At 38.8% G+C, this 20,884-nt stretch overlaps 1 protein-coding gene across 4 annotated transcripts in view; it reads left to right on the top strand.

The window, feature by feature from the left end:
• The window catches only part of KCNT2 (potassium sodium-activated channel subfamily T member 2), a 245,565-nt gene that overhangs the window by 152,845 nt on the left and 71,836 nt on the right, over positions 1-20,884 (top strand). For all 4 annotated transcript variants that reach the window (XM_067535158.1, XM_067535157.1, XM_067535156.1 and 1 more), the window contains one exon: positions 5,089-5,197. In XM_067535158.1, the coding sequence (XP_067391259.1) occupies positions 5,089-5,197 (109 nt within the window). The remainder of the gene's footprint in view (positions 1-5,088; positions 5,198-20,884) is intronic.

Here is a 20,884-nt window from a genome sequence, read left to right as displayed (position 1 = left end):
CTATGACAACTACTTCAGTAATCCAGTGCCCCGGAGGCCCTCCTGAATCAGTACTGACAAAAATGTGGCAGCTATGGAGTCACCAAAAACACTGCCTGTAGTACCTACATGTTCCTTAGCGGCCTCTTCTATCTAACTCAGATCAATCCTGCTTAGTTCTGCGATATAGTAAGAGGAGGTATGGCTGCAGGGCCATAGTTTTTCTATGGAAGTACTCTAGAATTGTCTGTCTAACTATACTCAACTTTTTTTCCTACACACTTTTCCAACCTTGATACAGGACTGCTCTGATATTACCTCAGTGCAAAAACCTTCTTTCACATTTGATCTGGCCTGATATTGCACCATATTTCTTCCTTTAAATTTCTTCTGGAGGCTTACTGAATAAATATTATGCATTTTTGCTGTGCCAGAAAACTTCAGTAACATGGGTTTTTTTTTGGTTTGTTTTTGTTTTTTGGTGTTTTTTTAAATATATTTTACATATAAACAGAATACTTAACTTACATAAATCAGTTTCTGACCTTTAGGAAAGAAAACAATGGATTATATAAAACACTCCAGAGAAAGGATTAGTTATTGCTTCAACTGCTTTCAAGCTCCAAAAATACTGAAAATTCCCTCTCCATTATTGCTTTGGATTATTAATGGTAAAAAGTAGAAAATATTTCTCCATATTTTGGCTGAGACACCTGAAAGAAATCTGCACTGTGTAAAGGTCTGCCCATACAAATGCAGGATCAGGGCCCCATACTTACAATAAATCTGACAGCTGCATATGTAACGTTACAGTTATTAGCATTCATGGGCAGGCAAAACATTTGGATCAGTGCTTAATTTGTACCAGGGATGACTCCTGGCACCTCTGGGCTTGCTGCATCAATTAAGAATGTGAAAAAGATGGCTTGAGCCCCAGCAATGCTTTTGTTACAAATTAAGCACTGATTTGGATGCAGTAATTTAAAGGTTTTCTATTTCATTTCAGTTGATCCTTTTTATATCCTCTCCTGAAATACTATTTTGTAATTTCCCAAGTGAATCCTTACCCCTCCTATAGTAATAATATTCTAGAGGATCCATTTTTCTCCCTCCCTCACACATAGACTGTGCTATGTCAGGCCACTATCTTTAATGTACCCAATTGATCCTGCACGTAAGATCAAATATGAAAAGAAAGTGAAAACTATCCAGGACAGAAGAGCATCTGTCACTGAGGCTCAGGGATTGCAGTAAATTGAGCATTTCTGCTTTTATGTTTAACCTGAATACATTTGTTAGCAGTACAAGGATCTCCTTTACCTATTCAGTAATAAGGTGTAATCACCATTCCAGTTACCAGAGATACAGCCTCACGAAGCATTTATCATTTTCTATACAAAATGCCATGTTGCATTATTTTGGGATGGCCAAGTCCTACATTCAAGTTACAGTGGCTTGCTGAGAAGGAACATAGTCCAAGCTCAGTGAAATTGATATGGAGTGCATGTGATGATTAATTTAACAAACATAAGATAAAAATGAACGGCAGAAGCTCTGTAGCAAATAGGCAGTCATTTGCTTTGTGAACGGATGTTTGACTGCAGGCCCTGTGTGCATCACTTTCACTTAACAAACTGACAAAAGAGTCTCCTTAGAATAGTTATGGTAGATCTAGGACATTATTCCCATATGCCTGAGTGCATATTATCTTTCATGAACATTAGAGCAGGTGTAATTCATAGAAATGGGTTGCTAAAAGAGTTTGTCAGGAAAGTTTTGTCAAAACTTTTCAATTGGAAAATGGTCATTTGACAAAAATTTTTATCTAGTCCAGGATGGAATTTCTGGTCAAAACCAGAGTGAGCTAGAGAGATGGTCCAAAATAGCCAATAAGCTAGTGATTAGGAAATGTATCTCAATCTCACCTTTTGGAGCTGCTTTGCCTTGTATAAATAATTAAATATTAATTGGGCTAGAGACAGTATAGCCTGGCACTCCCCCTGGGATGTTGGAGACCAAGAATCAAGTCCCTGCTCTGAATCAGGCAAAATAGGTACTTGAACCTGAATCTCCCATTTCGCACGTGAGTGCTCTAACCACTGGAGTGGGTGGGTCTCTCATTCTCAAAAAAATTCAGATGGTCTCATTTTTGGTTTGATGTGGAATGAAAAATTCTGAAACATGAGGGTTTTTTTGCAAAATGGAAATTTTTGATTTTGCCAAAATGTTTAAATTTTCTGCCAGAAAAAAATAAAAGAGATAATTTCATTTTAGGTTGGTTTGACTGAATTGAAATATTTTGGTTTGTTGGACCAACATAAAATATTTTGTTTAGAGTGAGTCAACATTAAACTGCATTTTTCTGTGGTGACACATTGCCTCATGGGAGTTGTTTGGATGCTTCATGCCCCCATTCTCTGTGGGCCAGGCTACTTGGCTGCACTACATCTCCCATGACACAATGCAGTCTCCACTATGACAAAGTGGTAAGGGACATACCTGTAGGTGCATCATGGCAGTTGTAGTCTAGCTAGGGAGCCTGGCCCATAGAGGAGAATGGGGGCATCAAGCATCCAAACTACCACTCCCATTAAGCAATGGGTCACTATAGAAAAATATGGTTTAATGTTGAACTCACTCAAAACGAGATGTTTCTCCATTTTAAATTTTTTGTGGAACATTTCATGCTATGAATGTATGTTATATGTCTATTTGTCATCCCAATTCAGGATGAAATTAATTGTTGAAATATCATGATTTTCTGCAGGATGGAAGTTCATCTTTGGACTCAGCTCCTCATCCAGGCTACTCCTCCCGACCTCACATGGCCAGGGAAATCCACTGGTAGTGCCTGAGGGTGGGAAGGGCCAGGGACCTGTCTATCTCTGGAGGCAGCAGTCCCTGTGCTCCCCAGAGTACAGAGCTTGCAATTCTGCCTAACCCTCAGCACAGGCCTCAAAAGTGATTAGAGTCCTTCCTTCTTCCCTCCTCTGCCCCAGCACAGTCACATCATGGGTCAGGCATAATCTAGCCTCGAAACAGAGAAAAATAGTTTGTCCCTGTAATAAGGTGAATGTATTTTTAAATCCAGTTTTCTTGCTATCCATGTGCAATACAAAGACAAGCATGAAATTACACAATCCATGTCCTCATTTTCCAAACAGCTACAGAGAAAATATCATTTGCATAATTCAACAGACTTATTGTGATAATATAAAACTGATTGTTTAACACAGAAAAAGAGGAGCTGAAGAGAGAAGTGCAAGAAGCACGGATTCAACTGGGAAAGGACAGGGAGGAGCACAAGGCAGCTGGTCTAGAAAGAAGGGCAACATTATTTACAGAGCAGATTTTTAAAACAAAGTTTAAATCTTCCCACAACTCCCATGTTTCTCCACAACAGGTGAAAGAGTATCTTAGTGTAAGCATCTTCATGCAATGCTAATATATCATTGCCATAAGTGAACTGCAAATAGTAAAAAAGGTCCGTATCAGATTAACACATATACTACTGGTGTAAATCCTGAGTAATTTTAGATTCAGGCTCTGCTTTATGTGGAACTAGATTAGATCCTAGATTCGGGAGTCCAAAGTTTAATGTTTCTCAATGCGAGTGCATATCTTATGTAACATTTTAGTTTTTTTTATCAAGTTGAGAAATGGATTAATGATGTTATATTATGTAGTTTAGAAATGAGAAATTATGAACAATGAATTAGAACAATGGTGTTAAAGATAGTAATTATGCTTCTATATAACCTTTCATCTGATGTTCTCAAATTTATAAAGAATTTGTGAAACTTCAAAGCATTCTTGAGAAGTAGGCAGGTGGCTATTACCCCTATTTTACTGATGCATAAATAGAGGCACAAAAAACATAAGCGGTTTATCCAAGGTCACAGTTAGTGGGAAAGCTGCAAATAGTCTAGAGATTCATGACTCCTGGTCCCCTGCTTTAACCACTGGAGAGAATATTCTCTACATAATTTTAGAAAAAGAATGATTGATGTGAAATAATAACTGAAGTCTGTTTTTTCAAACAATGCTATAAAAAATCTGTTAGCTTTCTCCATTTATCCACCCCATAAAACTGTATACGGTAAAGCATATAGCACTACCATGAGACTGAATATTATTTACTTTACATTTGTATTCCACTAATCTACTCATTTCCTTTTATACATCCTCAGGCCACCATGCTCATTTGGCTCCCATGCACACTTCAAAGCACAGAGTATGAAATTATTGGACATTCTATTTTTATAGTTTTTTCCTTTGATTTAAAAAAAAATGGCATTTTAATGGCCAGCAACAGAACATAAAATTACCTCTTTGGATAGAGGCCATTTTTATTTTCTAACTTAAATAGTCTTGTTTTTCTTAACCAGAAGCCCAATGCAGCTACTATTCAAGTCAATGGGAATAGAATCGGACTCTAAATATAGATCCAGAGTGTGCTATAGTCAAGAGAGCTTTGAAAATCCCATTCGTGACTGTGTATTTACCTTTCAAAAACTCTTCAAACTTCTAAGTCTACAAAGAGCTTAATTAAATCAAAATAACCTTCAGTACATCTAAGAGAGCTCTCATTCTTTTTTCTTCACAGCAATTCCTGTTCTGCAAAGCACTCAAGCACGATCTTAACTTTAAGCACCTGTCATCTAAACTAAAGTAAATGGGAAAATTCACATATTTAACATTAAGTACATGCACAGACGTTAGAAGTCTTGGAGAACAGGTCAATCCAGTAAATTACTTGTAATTTCCTCCTTGCTTCTTTTCTTTCTTCACCAGGGTGTCATAAACAGAATAAGACTTTGAGCTCTGGTTTTAGTTTGTTGTAACTTTGGAAACCTTTGTCCAATTCACTACAAGTTTGGTAGAACAATTCTAACTCTATCCCAGATGTTATCGCCCTGTTTTGGAATGATATTTCACCCAAATTGCCAGCCAGCATAGTTGCAGCAGCCCATGTTCTTGAGGCACAGCAACTCCATTCTGCCCCTTGTTTGGGTCATATTGTAAAATGAAAGTCCAGCCCAAAGGAAAGAAAGTCTTTCTATTTATAAAGCACTGATCCTTCCTTTTGTTATGTCTTCTTTTATATAGATCACGTTGTATGTGAAGAGGAGTTCAAATATGCTATGCTAGCTTTAAACTGTATCTGCCCAGCCACTTCTACGCTAATTACCCTGCTGGTCCATACCTCTAGAGGACAGTAAGTACATAACCCTTTAAAAAAACATATGGATATCAGAGCTACTTTGGAACACAAGGGAAGAGTCCATCCCAAGATATCACTGTTCAACGTCACTGAATTCAGTGGCTCTATTTATATTACATTACCAATGTGGGAAAATATTGAACATTTTTTCCACAGTATTTCATAACACAAATTTTCAACTTTTCCTGGAATATTTAGCCTCTCCTATCTTTCATTACATTGTTTCACAAAATGTTGAAATTTTCTGCAAAATGAAAATGTTAAGGATTTTGCTAAAAAACATCATATTTTCAAGCAAAAACATTGTTAGGATGTTTTTAATTAATTGGACCAATTTCACAAAATTAGCAGGAAATTTCAGAAAAAGTTTTGTTTCTAGGCTAGTAAATTTCATTGTAAATATGTCACACAGCCCTACTTAAAAAAACAATGATGTGTTAATTATGCATTTCTAAAATGGAATATCTGTAGTTTTGATACCCGTGCATTGAAATCCTACTTATTGAGTTCAATTGTATTCTTCTGGACAGTAAATCCTGCAGGATTTAGTCGCCAGTGCTTATAATTTTAAGAAACAAAAGAATTATAAATTAAGGGGAATTATGGGTGGCTTGTGGAACATAGTAGCCCCCTTCCCCCCCCAAAAAATGGTGCAGGATTACACTGCATCAGTGAATCATATAGGCCCAGTGGGAGCTCTGGGAGGCACTATGGCTTAGACTTTTCCAAAGTGGCCTTTATTTTTGTAAGCTCAACTTTATTCACCAAATATCTGATTTTCAGAGATGCTAGACACCACAATTCCAACTATGGTCAATGTGAAGTGTGGCTGCTCTTCTGAAAATCAGATCAAATCTTTTTTAAATTGGGCCCAATAAACGGAAGTACTCAAAGTCAGTGGCTACTTTTGAAAATTACTACTGGTGACTCAAGTCTGCAAAATGCCTCTCCAAATTCTGGAGAATGAGGAAAATGGAGCCTCTCCTAGACAGAATACAGTATCTTCTCCCTTCTAGCTAATGCAGGGGGACAGGGCCAGAGCACTACCATTTCCACTTTGTACAGGTGAGAGCCAGTGCTGATAACAGATCTGTGAAGTCTGTATTTTAAGTCCAAGAACTTCCATTGTGCTCAGTCTCAGACTCATAGATTCTAAGGTCAAAAGGGACCAATATGATCATCTAGTCTGACCTTCACAATGCAGGACACAGAACTTCACCCACCTACTCCTGTAATAAACCTCTAACCTATGACTGAGTTATTAAAGTCCTCAAATCATGGTTTAAAGACTTCAAGGTTCACCCACAAGCAAGCTGTGCCCCATGCTGCAGAGGAAGGCAAAAAACCCCAGAGCCTTTTCCAATCTGCTCTAGGGGGAAATTCCTTCCTGACTCCAAATTTGGTGATCAATTAAACTCTGAGTATGTGTGGAAGATTCACCAGCCAGAAACTCAAAAAAGAATTCTCTGTAATAACTCAGCCCATCTAACATCCCTTCACAGGCCATTGGCATATCTACTACCAGTAGTCAAGAATCAGTCAATTGCCAAACTAGGCTGTCCCATCCCCTCCATAAATATATCAAGCTCAGTTTTGAAACTAGCTAGGTTTTTTTGCCCTCACTGTTCCCCTTGGAAGGCTATAAACTTCACTCCTCTAATGGTTAGAAACCTGCATCTAATTTAAAGTTTAAACTTCCTGACACCAGTTTATATCCATTAGTTCTTGCATCCACATTGGCACTGAACTTAAATAATTCCTCTCTCTCCTCAGTATTTATCCCTCTTATGTATTAAAAGAGAGCAATATCTCCCCTCAACCTTTTTTTGTTAGAGTAAACAAACCAAGCTCTCATAAGACAGGTTTTCCATTCCTCAGATCATCCTAGTACCCTTTCTCTGCACCTGTTCCAGATTGAATTCATCTTTCTTAAACATGGAGGACCAGAACTGCGTACAGTATTCCAGATGCAGTCTCACCAGCACCTTGTATAATGGTACTAACACCTTCCTATCTCTACAGGAAATACCTCTAAGGATGCATCTAAGGACCACATTAGCTTTTTTCATTGCCACATCACATTGGTGGCTCATAGTCATCCTGTGATCAACCAATATGCCCAGTCCTTCTCCTCCTCTGTCATTCTTACTAATGAGTCCCCAGCTTATAGCAGAAATTCTTGTTATTAGTCCCTAAATGCATGACCTTGCACCTTCCACTATTAAATTTGATCTTACTTCTATTACTCTAGTTTACAAGGTTATCCAGAGCTTCCTGTATAATATCCCAATCCTTCTCTGTATTGGCAGTACCTCCCAACTTTGTGTCATCTGTAAATTTTATTAGCACACTCCCACGTTTTGTGCCAAGGCCAGTAATAAAAAGTTTAAATAAGACTGCTCCCAAGATTGATTCCTTAGGAATTCTGCTAGTAACCTCCCTTCAGCCTGACAGTTCACCCTGCAGAATGACCCATTGTAGTCTCCCCTTAACCAGTTCCTTATTCACCTTTCAATTTTCATATTAATCCCCATTTTTTCCAATTTAACTAATAATTCCCCATATGGAACTGTATCAAATGACTTACTGAAATCTAGGTAAATTAGATTCACTGCATTCCCCTTGTCAAAAAAATTTGTTACCATCTCAAAGAAGGAGATCAGATTGGTCTGGCACAATCTACCTTTTGTAAAACCATGCTGTATTTTGTTCCAATTACATTAACCTCAATGTCCTTAACTACTTTCTCTCAAATCTTTTTCCAAGACCTGGCATACTACTGAGGTCAAACTAACAGGCCTGTAGTTACCCATATCACGTTTTTTCCCTTTCTTAAAAATAGGAACTATGGTTAGCCATTCTCCAGTCATACGGTACAGCCCCTGAGTTTACAGATTCATTAAAAATCCTTGCTAATGGTCTTGAAATTTCATGTGCCAGTTCCTTTAATATTCTTGGATGGAGAATACGCAGGCCGTCAGATTTAGTCCCATTAAACTGTTCGAGTTTGGCTTCCACCTCAGATGTGGTAATTTCGATCTCCATATCCTCATTCCCATTAGCCACCCTACTACTATCCCCAAGCTCATCCTTAGCCTCATTAAAAATGGAGGCAATGTATTAGTTATTAGTTATTAATTCGGCCATGCTTTGATTATCCTCATCTTCCATCCCATCCCCAGTGCTTAATGGTCCCAGTTCTTCTTTGTTTTCTTCTTATTTATATGGCTATAGAATCTTTTACTATTGGTTTTAATTCCTTTTGCAAGGTCCATCTCTACTTGGCTTTTGGCCTTTCTCACTTTCTCTCTCTACAGGTTCTGACCTTCAAGAGGTAGATTTCATTGCTGGTCCCCCCCCCATCTTCCACTCCTTGTAGGCTTTCTGCTTTCTCTTAATCATCTTTCTGAGAAACTTACTCATCCAGCTTGGTCTACAACTCTTGCCTATGAATCTTTCCCCTTCCTTGGGATGCTGGCTTCAGATAGTTCCTGCATCTTTGACTTGAAGTAATTCCAAGCCTCCTCCACCTATAGTTCCATGAGTTCTTTGGTCCAGTCCACTTCCCTAACTAATTTCCTTACTTTTTAAAAGTTAGCCCTTTTGAAGTCAAAGACCCTCGTCACAGATCTATTTTTGTTTATCCTTCCATTTAGTTTGAACCGAATTAGCTCATGGTCACTTGAACCAAGGTTGTTCCTATAACCAGTTCCTCTATGGAGTCCTCACTACTCACCAATACCAAACTGAAAATGGCATCCCCTCTTGTTGGTTCAGTGACTATTTGGTGGAGGAATACGTCAGCTATCACATCTAGGAAAATCTGGGCCCCATTATTACTACTAGCACTTGTCCTCCAGTCTATATCTGGGAAGTTAAAGTCTCCTGTAACCACACAGTTTCCCAGTAATACTTTCTTCATTAAAAGCCTTAAAGAGGTCTCTATCCGTGTCCAGATCAGATCCCGGTGGTCTGTAGCACACCCCAAGCACTATTCCAGGGGAAACTCTAGTAGTTTTCTTACCCAATATGATTTTACCCAGACATACTCAGTCTTATTAATTCCATCAGTTCTAATTTCTTTAGTCTACCTCATCATTGATATGCAATGGTACTCCACCACCTTTGCCTTTATATCTGTCTTTCCTAAACAACACATACCCATCAATAATTGTACACTAGTCATGACTACTATTCCACCATGCTTCTGTTATCTCTATAATATTTGGTTTCACTTCCTCTATCAGTAGCTCTAGTTCCTCCATTTTGTTATCATGGCTCCTCACATTGGCATATAAACATCTTAATTTTTGCTGTTTGGCTTCACTCATGTTCCTTACCTGATTTGGCCCAGTCATTCTACTGCCAGTATTGCCTATTAGACTGATATCTACACTAACCTTCCTCTTAATGTCCATTCTGCTCCCCACTGTTGTGTCCTTTCTTACTTTATTTTCCTCCCTCTCAATGCTAAAATCAGGCATGGAGATAACCTGGGTATCTCCCAACCATCTCCCCAGTTTAAAGCTTTCTTAATCAGTTGTGCCAGCCTCCATCCTAGAAGTGCTATTCCCTTCCTATCCAGGTGCAATCTATCCCCAGAAAAAGTCCTCTGTCCATGAATGCCTCCCAGTGACCACACATCCAAAGCCTTCCTTATAGCACCACCGCCTGAGCCATCTGTTGGTCATCAGATTCTTGTCATGACTTTGCTGTCCTCCTCTAGGGACAGGCAGAATTCCACTGAAGATCACCCGAGCCTCAATTTCCTTAAGAATCTTCCCCAGCCTGGCATAGTCTCCTTTGATGCATTCCAGCAAGAATCTAGCTATATCATTTGTACCCACATGAAGGACAATCAGTGGATTCTTTCCCACTCCCATTAGGATCCTCTTCAGCCTCAGGTCCACATCCAGTATCTTAGCACCTGGCAGACAACACAGCCTTTTGTTCCCTGGTTCAACTCTGGTTACAGGCCCGTCTGTTCTTCTTAGCAGGGAGTCCCCAATCACATAGACCTGTCTTTTCCTGGTAACGATGTGATTCTTCAGCCTATCCCCTATTCTTTCTGGCTGCAAGTCATCTCGGCTACTATTCTCCTTTGCAATCCTCTGCAATCATTCCTGTATCCTCCTGGGGCTCTTATTTGGTGCTATCTCTATTGGCTCATCCACTCTTTGTATAGGACTAGCTGCTCTTCTCTTCTTCCTTGCCCTCCCACATTCAGAAACCACCTGCTGTGCCCCTTCTTCATTTTCCATCTCTGCAAACCTGTTTCTGAGCTCTATTTCTCCTTCTCTAGTCTTTTCATCTGCCGGGTTCTCTCAGTCACATGCTTCCACTGGCCGCCTTCCTTACCCAGCATTCTCCCCTCAGAGTTTGTTAGTCCTGCTTCCATCTGCATGTCTGGGTTTTTCCCTTCAGCTTTCTCATTCTTTTGCTCCAACATCTGCTCGAACCCCCTTCTAAACTCAACCAGAGTTTCCACCTGCATCTCCAACCCTCGAATCTTCTCTTCCATCAGCTTTATGAGGTGGCACTTCATACAGATGAACCTCTTTTGAGGTACCCCCTCCAAGATCATGTACATCCCGCAGCTTCCACATCCAGTCATCTTCATTGTCTCTTCCACTGCTTGAATGACTACCACTACCGCTTCTGTCTCCGTCATAGCCTTTCCCCCAGTTCCTGTCACCGAGACACACAAAAACAAAAAACCCACTAAAACAACCCTCAACAAGCACCCCAACAATACCAGAACACCACACACTTCCACTCAAACTCCCCTGTTTTCAGCTTTGTTTGCTGGATCCTGTGCTGCTGCCTGATTGAGTGGCTGCCTTTATAGGCCCCTAATCAGGAAAGTGCACCCCCTAATTAGGGTCAACTGATCTTAGTACACCACCCAGTATCAGCTTCTGCAAACTGAAGGGGAAAAAAACCCAAAACACAACAAAAACAAAGACACGTAACTCCACATAATTCTTCCACTGTCCCTAAGGCCCACTCAAACTCCCCTGTTTTTGCTCTGTTTGCTGGCTCTGTGTCGCTGCTGCTGCAGTCCTAATGCAAAGGATAAAGAGAGAGGTACCCATTTTGCTTTAATAGTTTCTGTCTAGTTCTGAGGGCCAGAGCAGCAGCTGGTATAATCATTTTAGTTTTATTGACTTCAACTGTTCACATCAATTTAAACCAGCTGAGGATCTGGGCCCAACTGTTTAAATGGAGGTAGCGCCCATTAATGATATAGGTTATGGCTGAAATTTTCAGAAGTGCTGAAGAAATGTGGGCACTGAATTCTCAGTAAGTGTCAGTGCAATCTCCTATAGGGTCTTTTAAAAATGCCAGCCGACTCCCATATTGAAATCCTTGTGCGAACGGTGCCAACAGAGAGGAATGTTAGAGATAAAGCACAATAAACAGCTGTAGAGGTGAATTACCAGCTTCTATTTCCAGGAAATTTAGGATTTTACTATAAATGCATATTTCCATGAAGCTTCCATGGGCCCCCCCTAAAATCTTGACATTCATCATGCAGTGGCATTTAATCTTTAGCACAGCATATGGAATATTGCTCTTAGGATTGGGAATACCACATTTACTGCAGGAACTTTAAATACTGAGAACACCAAGCACAAAGATTTTAGTTGAGACTACTGTGGTAGAATCTGCTAATAAGAACACAATGAAATAGTATGCATACCTTCCAAGAGCCACGAAAAATATGTTTGCTTCTTTAGCCTAACTTTTGCTGCTTGTGTACATAGAATTCAGAAGCTAAACCCCTCCAACCCCACCCCCCTCACCACGCATGTCATATGTGCTTTAAAAAGTAGCAGTATTTTAAACAAATGATCCAAAGGTTCTTCACTAGCAAAGTAATTAACAGACAATTCTTCCCCCCATTGGTACTTCAGGACTTTCATCATTTCATTTCGAACTCAGGCAGGTTCTCCATTTATACAAAGTAGTGTTTCTACATATTTTTCTTCTAGACCATGATACAAAGTTAATATGACAGAATGTGATAATTTCTACTATTTTTGGATAGCTCCCTGAATTAACTGCTGAAAGGAGGGTTGTTAAAATAACTGATTTATGGTCTGACTCTTTGCTTTGAAAATTGTCAATGCTGATTACTGGGGAAAAAGGGGAATTACTAGTCATATTAGTAATTGCTAGTATTACTTGGCATCCTCAGTGTAGCAAACATGCAGAAACTCATGAGACAAACTGGCTGTGGAAAGACTATTATTTTCTAAGAGTCAAAATGAAAATATTTTTACCTAATCAAAATGAGAAAGTCAAAACAATTCACTTCACCACTTTTCCATCAAACATAAAAATACAGACTTTCTTAAGAAACATTCAATTTTCACAAAATTTTCCAACCGAAAACAGTTCCATTGAAAAATTTTCCACCAGGGCTAGGACAGTAGTACTTCTGTGAATTTTTTCAGATTTCTTTTTTATATAGAAAAGAACAAAAAAAGTTAAATGTTACTAATTGATTCAAAGCCTACTGAAGCCAATGGGTGTCTTTCCTCTGAATTTGGTGGGCTTTGGATCTGTTCCAAAATGAGATCCTATTTTCTCATTCCTTTTCAAATATGGCCAAGTTCTTGTAGAAACTGCTGGATCCATAATGCTTCCACTATGTCAGCTGGCTGTTTGGACAACACTGAGTCTGATTTAATGGGACTTCTGCTATTTTAGTTCTGAAACCTAAGACAAGCAGTCCATGATGCCTAGTACATCTGAATAAAAAAACGTAACCCCAATTAGGCCTTAATCTTGAATCCTACCTTAAATCAAATCCTTGGCTTTCGTCCAAGCCTGGTATGAATTTAGAGATGGCATTCCAAAAATCATTCGCATTCTGAGTTGTCTTTTTGACATTCAGCTGCCATAGAAACCAAGTGGCTGGGTTGGCTCTCTAAAAAAAAAAAATGTTCCAGTCTAAATAGGGTAAAAAGAAATTCAGTTTTTCATTTTCCTTCAGATGGAGAAAGGGATTTAAAAAAACAAAAAAAAAACAAAATCAAACCCGGACAAAGTTTACTATAAAATTACAGCATAACCAAGATAAGAGCATTAGCCCACAACAAAAATCTCACTAGCTAGCTGTAAACCACAGCTTTCCCAGATAGCCCTCTTCTCCTCATGGGTATAATTTTTTTATTTGTATTTTTTAAGCTTCTTCCTGTATCTCCAGTTCCTATTTGCAAGTCTACTATACCCATGCCTCCAGCTGGGCTTGGCTAATTTGGCTCTTCATAGAGTTTAGAGTGTAAAGCCACAAGGGATCATTAGATGGTCTAGTCTAACTTCACCCAGTTACCCCTATATAGCACCCAAAAACCTGGGTTAGATTCAAGCATTTCAGTCCTCAGCAGACTAAACTTCTGTGTGGCCTAGACAGAGAACAGGAGAGACTGAGGTGCCATCAATGCCTAAAGCCCATGCAATGATTACGTGAGCTATGACCACCTGATCCTAGCAGGAGATCCATGCCACATATCAAGGCAAAATCCCCTCAAGGTCCCCTGCTAATCTGACTTGGGGGAAAATTTCTTCCCAACCTCAAATGTGGTATCAGTTTGACCTGTTCTAATATTTGTAGCCTAACAAAAACAGTAACTTTTATAATGTATGCATTTACCTAGTTTCCTTTCTCTAGTGTTTTGGGAAGGACAAAAAGAGAGCATACTGTAGTAATTAAAACCAAAGGAAGAAAATGAAAGGAAACTGTACAGTGTTTTACATTTTGTTCATATCATATTTAGTCAGGTTAATTCCACGCGAAACAAGAACTAAATATCATGGTGAAACAAACATACCAAACACGAACCAGGCCATCCTGTCATAACAGCTAGAACCGTAAGTCTGTACATGCAAGGGACTGAGCTGGATGGCCTCTCAAGGTCTTTTCCAATCCTATGATTCTATGATATTTCATATTCTATTCTACTGTAGTATTTTTTGGAATAACTGAATACATTTATATAAATTATTGGCTCTAATGGACAGTGCTTATTGTGTCAGACTATGATAAGAATGAAATGAAAGCACAGTTTAAAATGTTATGGTATTGTGTTCAATTTTCACATTATCCACAATAACATTTTCTTATTATTTTAGTCCTATATAATGATTTATAAGCTATACGAAGACAGGCAAAATGATACAATAAATGGTTGTGCAAAGGTGCATAGACAGATAGATTGCCAGCGTCATCTATAACTTTAAAAAAAACACAGGCTTTCTTAAGGTCATGAAAAATGTCTTAATTAAACAAAATGACTTGTCCACTATCTCCTGAGTATAAACCAATATGCAACTAAGCATTTGGAAAAACCATTTGGAAAAAGAATTATGGGCCAGTTAAACTGATTAACACCAACTGGCTAAGTAGAGTAGGTGGAGATATGATGATTTATGCCACCTGAGAATCTGGTCTAAATGTAATAAAATTAGATTTGAATTATATTTGTTAAAAAAAATTCATCTTCATTTAACATTAAAGGTTTTTCTCATCAAACTAAAACCATAAAAATAGGAAAAACGAAGTTAAGGATTAGAAAAGGATTAGAAGGTTGCAAAATCAGGAATTCTTATGTGAAGAAATGCCAGAATGAGCTTTGACAATGCAGCCTTAATTTAGCCTTTCACTGTATGCAGAATTGACTATCTGTGAAAAAATTAGTATAAATGAATTACCCAGCATTTCACAGGAACTCTTTGGGAGATACAGGGATAGAATCCAAGTCTCCAAGGCAGTTTTCAACTGCCCTGACTATGAGATCATCCTTTCCCTTCCTGCAGTCCCCTGCCTCATTTGCTAACAGATTGGTCCTGTGCACTGAATGAGGCAGGCATCTTGCTTAAAAACAATGGGAATATGTAATTAAAGACCGTATCGTAATTCTTATGCACAAGGGGGCTGATTTAAGGTTGCACAGGTCATGTTCACTCTGGCACTTCCTCACTTGAGCATGTGTGACTTTGTAATCTTTTAATACTTAACTTTGCATTTCTTAATTTTTTATGGTTTAGGTTATTCATGGGAGGAATGTTAACTAATGTTAAATGAAGTATTCTGTCTGACTTTTAATAGAAAGAAAATCTTATATATGTGCTGTTTAAATAAAGCACTTACACAGATGTCCTCAGCATATACCTTATTGCTCCTCTTAGTGCCATATTGACTCAGATTGAATAGTTTAATTTAATTACTTTCTAACAGGACTTTTAATGCAGCTTCAGTTTCATTAGTTTCTAAATGATGGTTTTCTAGCTGTGTAATAGAAAACTGAGTTGGGATTCAGAGCTATAAATTTCCCATCTTTTTTAAAAGTTAAGTACTTCACAATCCACAGCTCCCACCTTTGTAAGAAACTGATAAACAATGTAGAGGACAAGGAGCTGCAATTTTTCTTATTTTCAGGGAACCTTTTCCAGAAAAGAAAAACTGTAATTGAGCCAGTACAAACTCACAAGAGCAAAGCAGGAGCTTATCCAAACCCAGTCTGCTGTCATTGCAGCTCCTCCTGGGACTCTTTGTAATCATATCACTGTGGTCTGAGGGAAATCAGTTATCAGAGACAGCCATTGCCATGACAACCGTGAAGATAGTGAACCCCTTCTCCCCACAAGAATGCAAATGAACTGGAGGGAGGGGATGAGTGGCTGATTATCTCTGATGTCACAATGTTGCTGCTCAGGCATAAGCCAATGTGCACTATCAGAGGGGGAGGGATAAACAGCAAGTGACAATCCCCACTCCCAATGTTCAAGTTTGCCCAAATTTTTTAGAAAAACCAGCCCCAAAAATTCACATTTGGAGACCCCTTCCACACACAAGTGAATCAGTGTCTGAAGTTTGGTTCAAATTCCCTATGGCATGTTTATCAAAAAAGGTTCTGAAAAAATTGAGACACACGGAGATATAGCCTCTGTAAAACAGAAAATTCTGCCTCAAACTGAACTATGGTCTTGTTATTGAAAGCTCATAATTATAGGTGTATCTGGTAGGTAACGTTAACCCTGGCTGGTGCTAACACTTTCCATGATAAGACACCATTTTCAATTGTTTATAATTTTGCCAAAATTTCCATGCTGGGTGTCTGCTTCAGGTTGATTTTTTATCTTCCACCAAAATGGAACAATTATTTCCAAGAGTCAGGGTAGGGAAAAAACACAGTTTTGCTCTTGTTACATTCTTGAGACTTTAAAAAAAATACAAACCAAGAATGTGCTACACTCATGCTCTGGAGCAGGGACTTGAAATTTGGCAGGGGCATAGACTTTGTGACAGGGACATGCCTTTTGTCATCCCTATGAAAATCCACCCACGTTTGGCCAAGTTATAAGCCTTAAAAAGTGTGCACATCTTCAGTAGAGACTTTCTAGTGTTTAACATCTCAGAAAATGCTGTCCTCAATTAGCATGCTTCTGCAGCTCACAGGTCTGAATGCTGACCAAATTGTGCATATAACATCCCCATCACAGGGCAAGTGAGCCTGCTTCATCCCCGCACAGCTTCCATCTGTGACTTGGCTGTGCAGGCACCATCCCCAGAGAGCAACTGAGGATGCTGCAGCCCAGGGCTACAGGAGCTCAGAAGGACTTTTCCAGTAATGGACTGCATCCAGGTGCTCTGGGTTGGGGTAGGACCAGCCACAAGAACTGAAAACAGGGAACCTGTTGCTTGTCCTTTTGATGAACCCTCTGCGGGCGCTCCAGCAGCATGAAGGAGGAAGCCATCCAATTTAAATAGAGAAGGACAAAAGACAGACTGTGGGGCAGGAAGAAAGTAAAGGAGCAGTTTGGGACAAGCAGTCTGGTGAGAGAGACTGAGGGAGGGAAGAGAGACTGGATCTGGCTTGTCAAGAAGACTGGGGCCGAGCCAGGTGGGAGTGGAAACAGACAGAGAGAAGGCTGGAACTGCTTGGGTATGGGAACTGGGACTTGTGGGTATTGGTTGGGCAGGGAGGCTGAGACTGGTTGACCAAAGGGACAGCCTAGAAACCAATGGGGGGTAAGCAAGTCAGAGGATGGCAGACAGAGGGTTTGATAAGGAGTTTGGGTGTCAGCTGAGAACTAGGAATGGCTCAGCAAAGAAGCTGGAACAAGAACCAAGGGAGGAAGGAGACCAGATAAAAATCAGGCAAGGGGAGACAGATTGGATGAGAAGCCTGGGGAGGGAGACTAGAACTGAGAGATAGAATAATGGAAGAGGGAGGACAAAGAAACTGAGACTGACTGGGCAAGGAGACTGTGATGAGAAATAGAAAAATGGGACTCCGAGAAGGAGCTGGGGTGGGGAAGAGAGAAGACCAAGGAGGACAGTTTGAAGGGGATGGGCAGAAGAGTCAAGCATTGGAGAGGTGGGGAGAACAGAAAAGTTTGTGTTCCTTAGAGGACACTCCCCTCCAGAGCCTGGAGTGGAACTCAAGACCCCTGAGTCTTACCATTTGTCTGCTGTCAGGCAGTATCTGTGAAATCAATTGTCAAAGTGTTCCATCTCCCTGTACTGCTGGCCCCCATAGTAATATCAGGTTGTCAAACCCTATCAGTTTCTCCATTAGCTCAACTGACAGATGTCTGTGTGATGGATCTAAATGTTCCAAGCCTACTTAAGACCCAGATGGTGTCAATATGATGGCACCTGATGGAATTTCTGTTTTTTCAGTTTGCTTAAATAAAAAGTATTTTTCCACTTTAATTGCAATATTCTTTTTGTACTTGTTCTATTTAGAAAGTTACATTCAAATGGTATATAATATCAGACAAACACACACACACACCCTACCTTAAAAGAGGAATAAGGCTGCAAAGTCAATTTATCAAAAATTCAGAAATGTAGACAACAGCCTCCTTTATTACACAGTCCTGATTCAGCCCCAAAACAGGTCCCTCCCATGTACTGAAGAAGGTATGGGTCCTGTTTTACAAATAGCTATGTCATCATCTAAAGATGGGATGATAATTTATATGCACTAGATGGCTGACAAAGTTGCACAGGCAACCTTAATTTTCTGGCATTTCCTATCTTTTGAGTGATTAACTTAGCAAACTTATGTTCTTTTAACATAAAAACTATGTATGAGATATATACGTTTAGAATATTACATTCTAAGTGTAACAAGTACCAAAATATATTATAGTTAAAGTGCAGCATATCAGAATAATCCCTTTTGTCTAGGTCTCCATCATGACTTAATTTAATATGCAATGTAGGAGAGCCAGTGTGTCAATTCATTTAATATTCATTTCACTTATGTAAATCATCATACACTGCAGTAGGTGTTTTGTGATTTAGCATGAATAAATACTTTTATTTTAGCTTGTTAGTAGATGTTAAGTGATCACAATTAGATATAAAGCCTGAACTTAGAAATTATCCTTACTTCAGTTAAGATAGACTATTTTTTTTTTTGTACAAAAGGCTCTTTAAAATGATCTTCTACATCATCCTTTAATTTTCAAATCATGCCCTTCGTAACATTCCTAAAAAAATATGTTCATGGTGTTGCATCTTAACAGCATTAGTGAAATAGCAGTGCACCATTGTTTTCTCTGCAATAGGAAGCTTCTTTTTACAAGAATTGATAGTAATCTTAGCTCCATCTAGTGGTAGCCACTGCATGGCAGATTTTTATGAAATTGCTTAATTCAGAATTCAGTGGACTCTCAGGATTTTGCCTTTTTGGATGCTTGGTTAAATTTGATAATAGCAAAAATGACTGCAACTAATTTACTGTATTGGAGTTTAAATCCTCAGAATGATTGGCATGGATAGAGAGCTATATCATGTAATGGTCTGCGACATGTAATAGGCTTGACCAGTCATATTTTTTAAGCCCATCCAAATAAAACAAAAATAGGACATTTTCCTGAATAATACAGTCAGTATTGGGCTCATAGTGGGCTCATGCCTGACAGGTCACAAATAATATAAGTTTGGTGACTTTAGTTTAGACTACACAAATTTGTTGAAGTTAACATCACCTGTAAAAAGTCCAAATAAAACTTTATTCAAGTAAAAAAGTCTTCATGTGGAGGGGGGAAGATTAGGAATGAAGCAGAGGGAGGGGGAAAATAAAGCACTACCTAGGTGTTAGAGCAGTAGCCAAAAAAACCCAAAAACAAAACAAAACATCACCCACCTAGCCCCCTTACATGTCTCCTACACTTGATCCATAAAAAGATGGGCCCCTCCCCTGCTTTGTCCCCTTGCTGCTCTCTGTGCCGGGGCTGAAGCATAGCCTCTCTCTGATGCTCCACTAACAGACACACAAACAGCCCCAACCCAGATACAAGTGGTCAGTTTCACCCATTTGTTAACCCAAGAATGCTTCAGGAAGCATGGAGGAGGAGAAGAAAAAAACTGAATATAGGCATAATACAAGGAAGATTTAACAGAAGTACTTCAGGTAATATCAAGGAAGAGAACATTAAATCCAGACATAAATTGCTGTTCATTTGAAATAGAGGTGATCTAATCCTGAAACATTGCATTTGTAAACCTCTTTCAAATTCCATACTGCTTTTCATTTTGACCATGTTCAAATTCAAAAGGATTGCCTTTGTTGTCACTATGTGAAGAATGCCAGTTTTCTTAAAAATACCATATTTGCATACAAACAAAGGTATTAATGCATTGACAAGAGTATTTCTGAATTGTCATTCTCCTGTTTAAAAAGTTTCATTCATTTAGTTCAGGAAGCACAAACAATACCATGGGTGAAATCCTGACTTCACTGAATTCCTTATCACAACTGCCATTGACTTCAGAGCTAGGATTTCATACCATGTGTCTCATGTGACCACTTACACAGCTAGGGATAATTCCTAAAGAAGACCTCAAGTCAACTGTTCATGATCAACCGACTGAAAATTTTTAGTCCCAACTGTCTGTCTATCAAACTACCTGGTGAACAGTTACAACATGCACATTTGTAGATACCAATATTGAATTGTGAATAGGAAAAAAAAAACATTAAATTTCCTCTGAACATTAACAAATAGTTTGATACGTCTTATGTATACAACTGGTTTCTGACAATCATGAAGATTAAAAAAAGTCTACCAAAAATTAAATGCATAGCTAGCAACAGCATGCAGAAAAATGTTGTATTGCACTATCATAGTTAAAATGCCTCCACAGGAAAAAATAATAGTTTTAAACATACATATTATATGTAAATGAAACCTCTTGATTTCTGATTTCTCTATAAACAGTTTTTAAACAATATGGAGTCGGATTAAACTGCCATTGAAGTTAATGGGAGTCTTTCCATTGACATCAGTGTGAATTTAATTGGATCTGTATACACACATACCCAGATTTAAGCATGTGAGATGTGAGTAACCCCATTGTATTAAATGAGTAGTTAACCATGTGTTTTTTGCAAAATAGAAGCCTTATTTTGTGCCGGATTTAAAAAGCTGACTTCACATTACCTTTATAGATTTGTGACCTAGTAATAAATACAGTCTACCACTAGAACTTGTTATAGTACCAACATGTTGGAAAATAATAGTATTGCTGAAATTGATGAACTTCATGTGATCTTTGCAGAACAGCACCATGGGAAGCTTTTAGACATCTAACTGGAACCAAGCAGACTTTAACCAGGTGAAACATTTTGTTTTAGAGGGAAAAAGTAAAATAAC

The sequence above is a fragment of the Emydura macquarii genome, unplaced genomic scaffold, assembly GCF_026122565.2.
Source record: "Emydura macquarii macquarii isolate MOO-44397 ecotype Brisbane River unplaced genomic scaffold, CSIRO-AGI_Emac_v2 contig_3477, whole genome shotgun sequence".
NCBI lineage: Eukaryota > Metazoa > Chordata > Testudines > Chelidae > Emydura > Emydura macquarii.
This window is presented reverse-complemented; position numbering and strand designations above follow the sequence as displayed.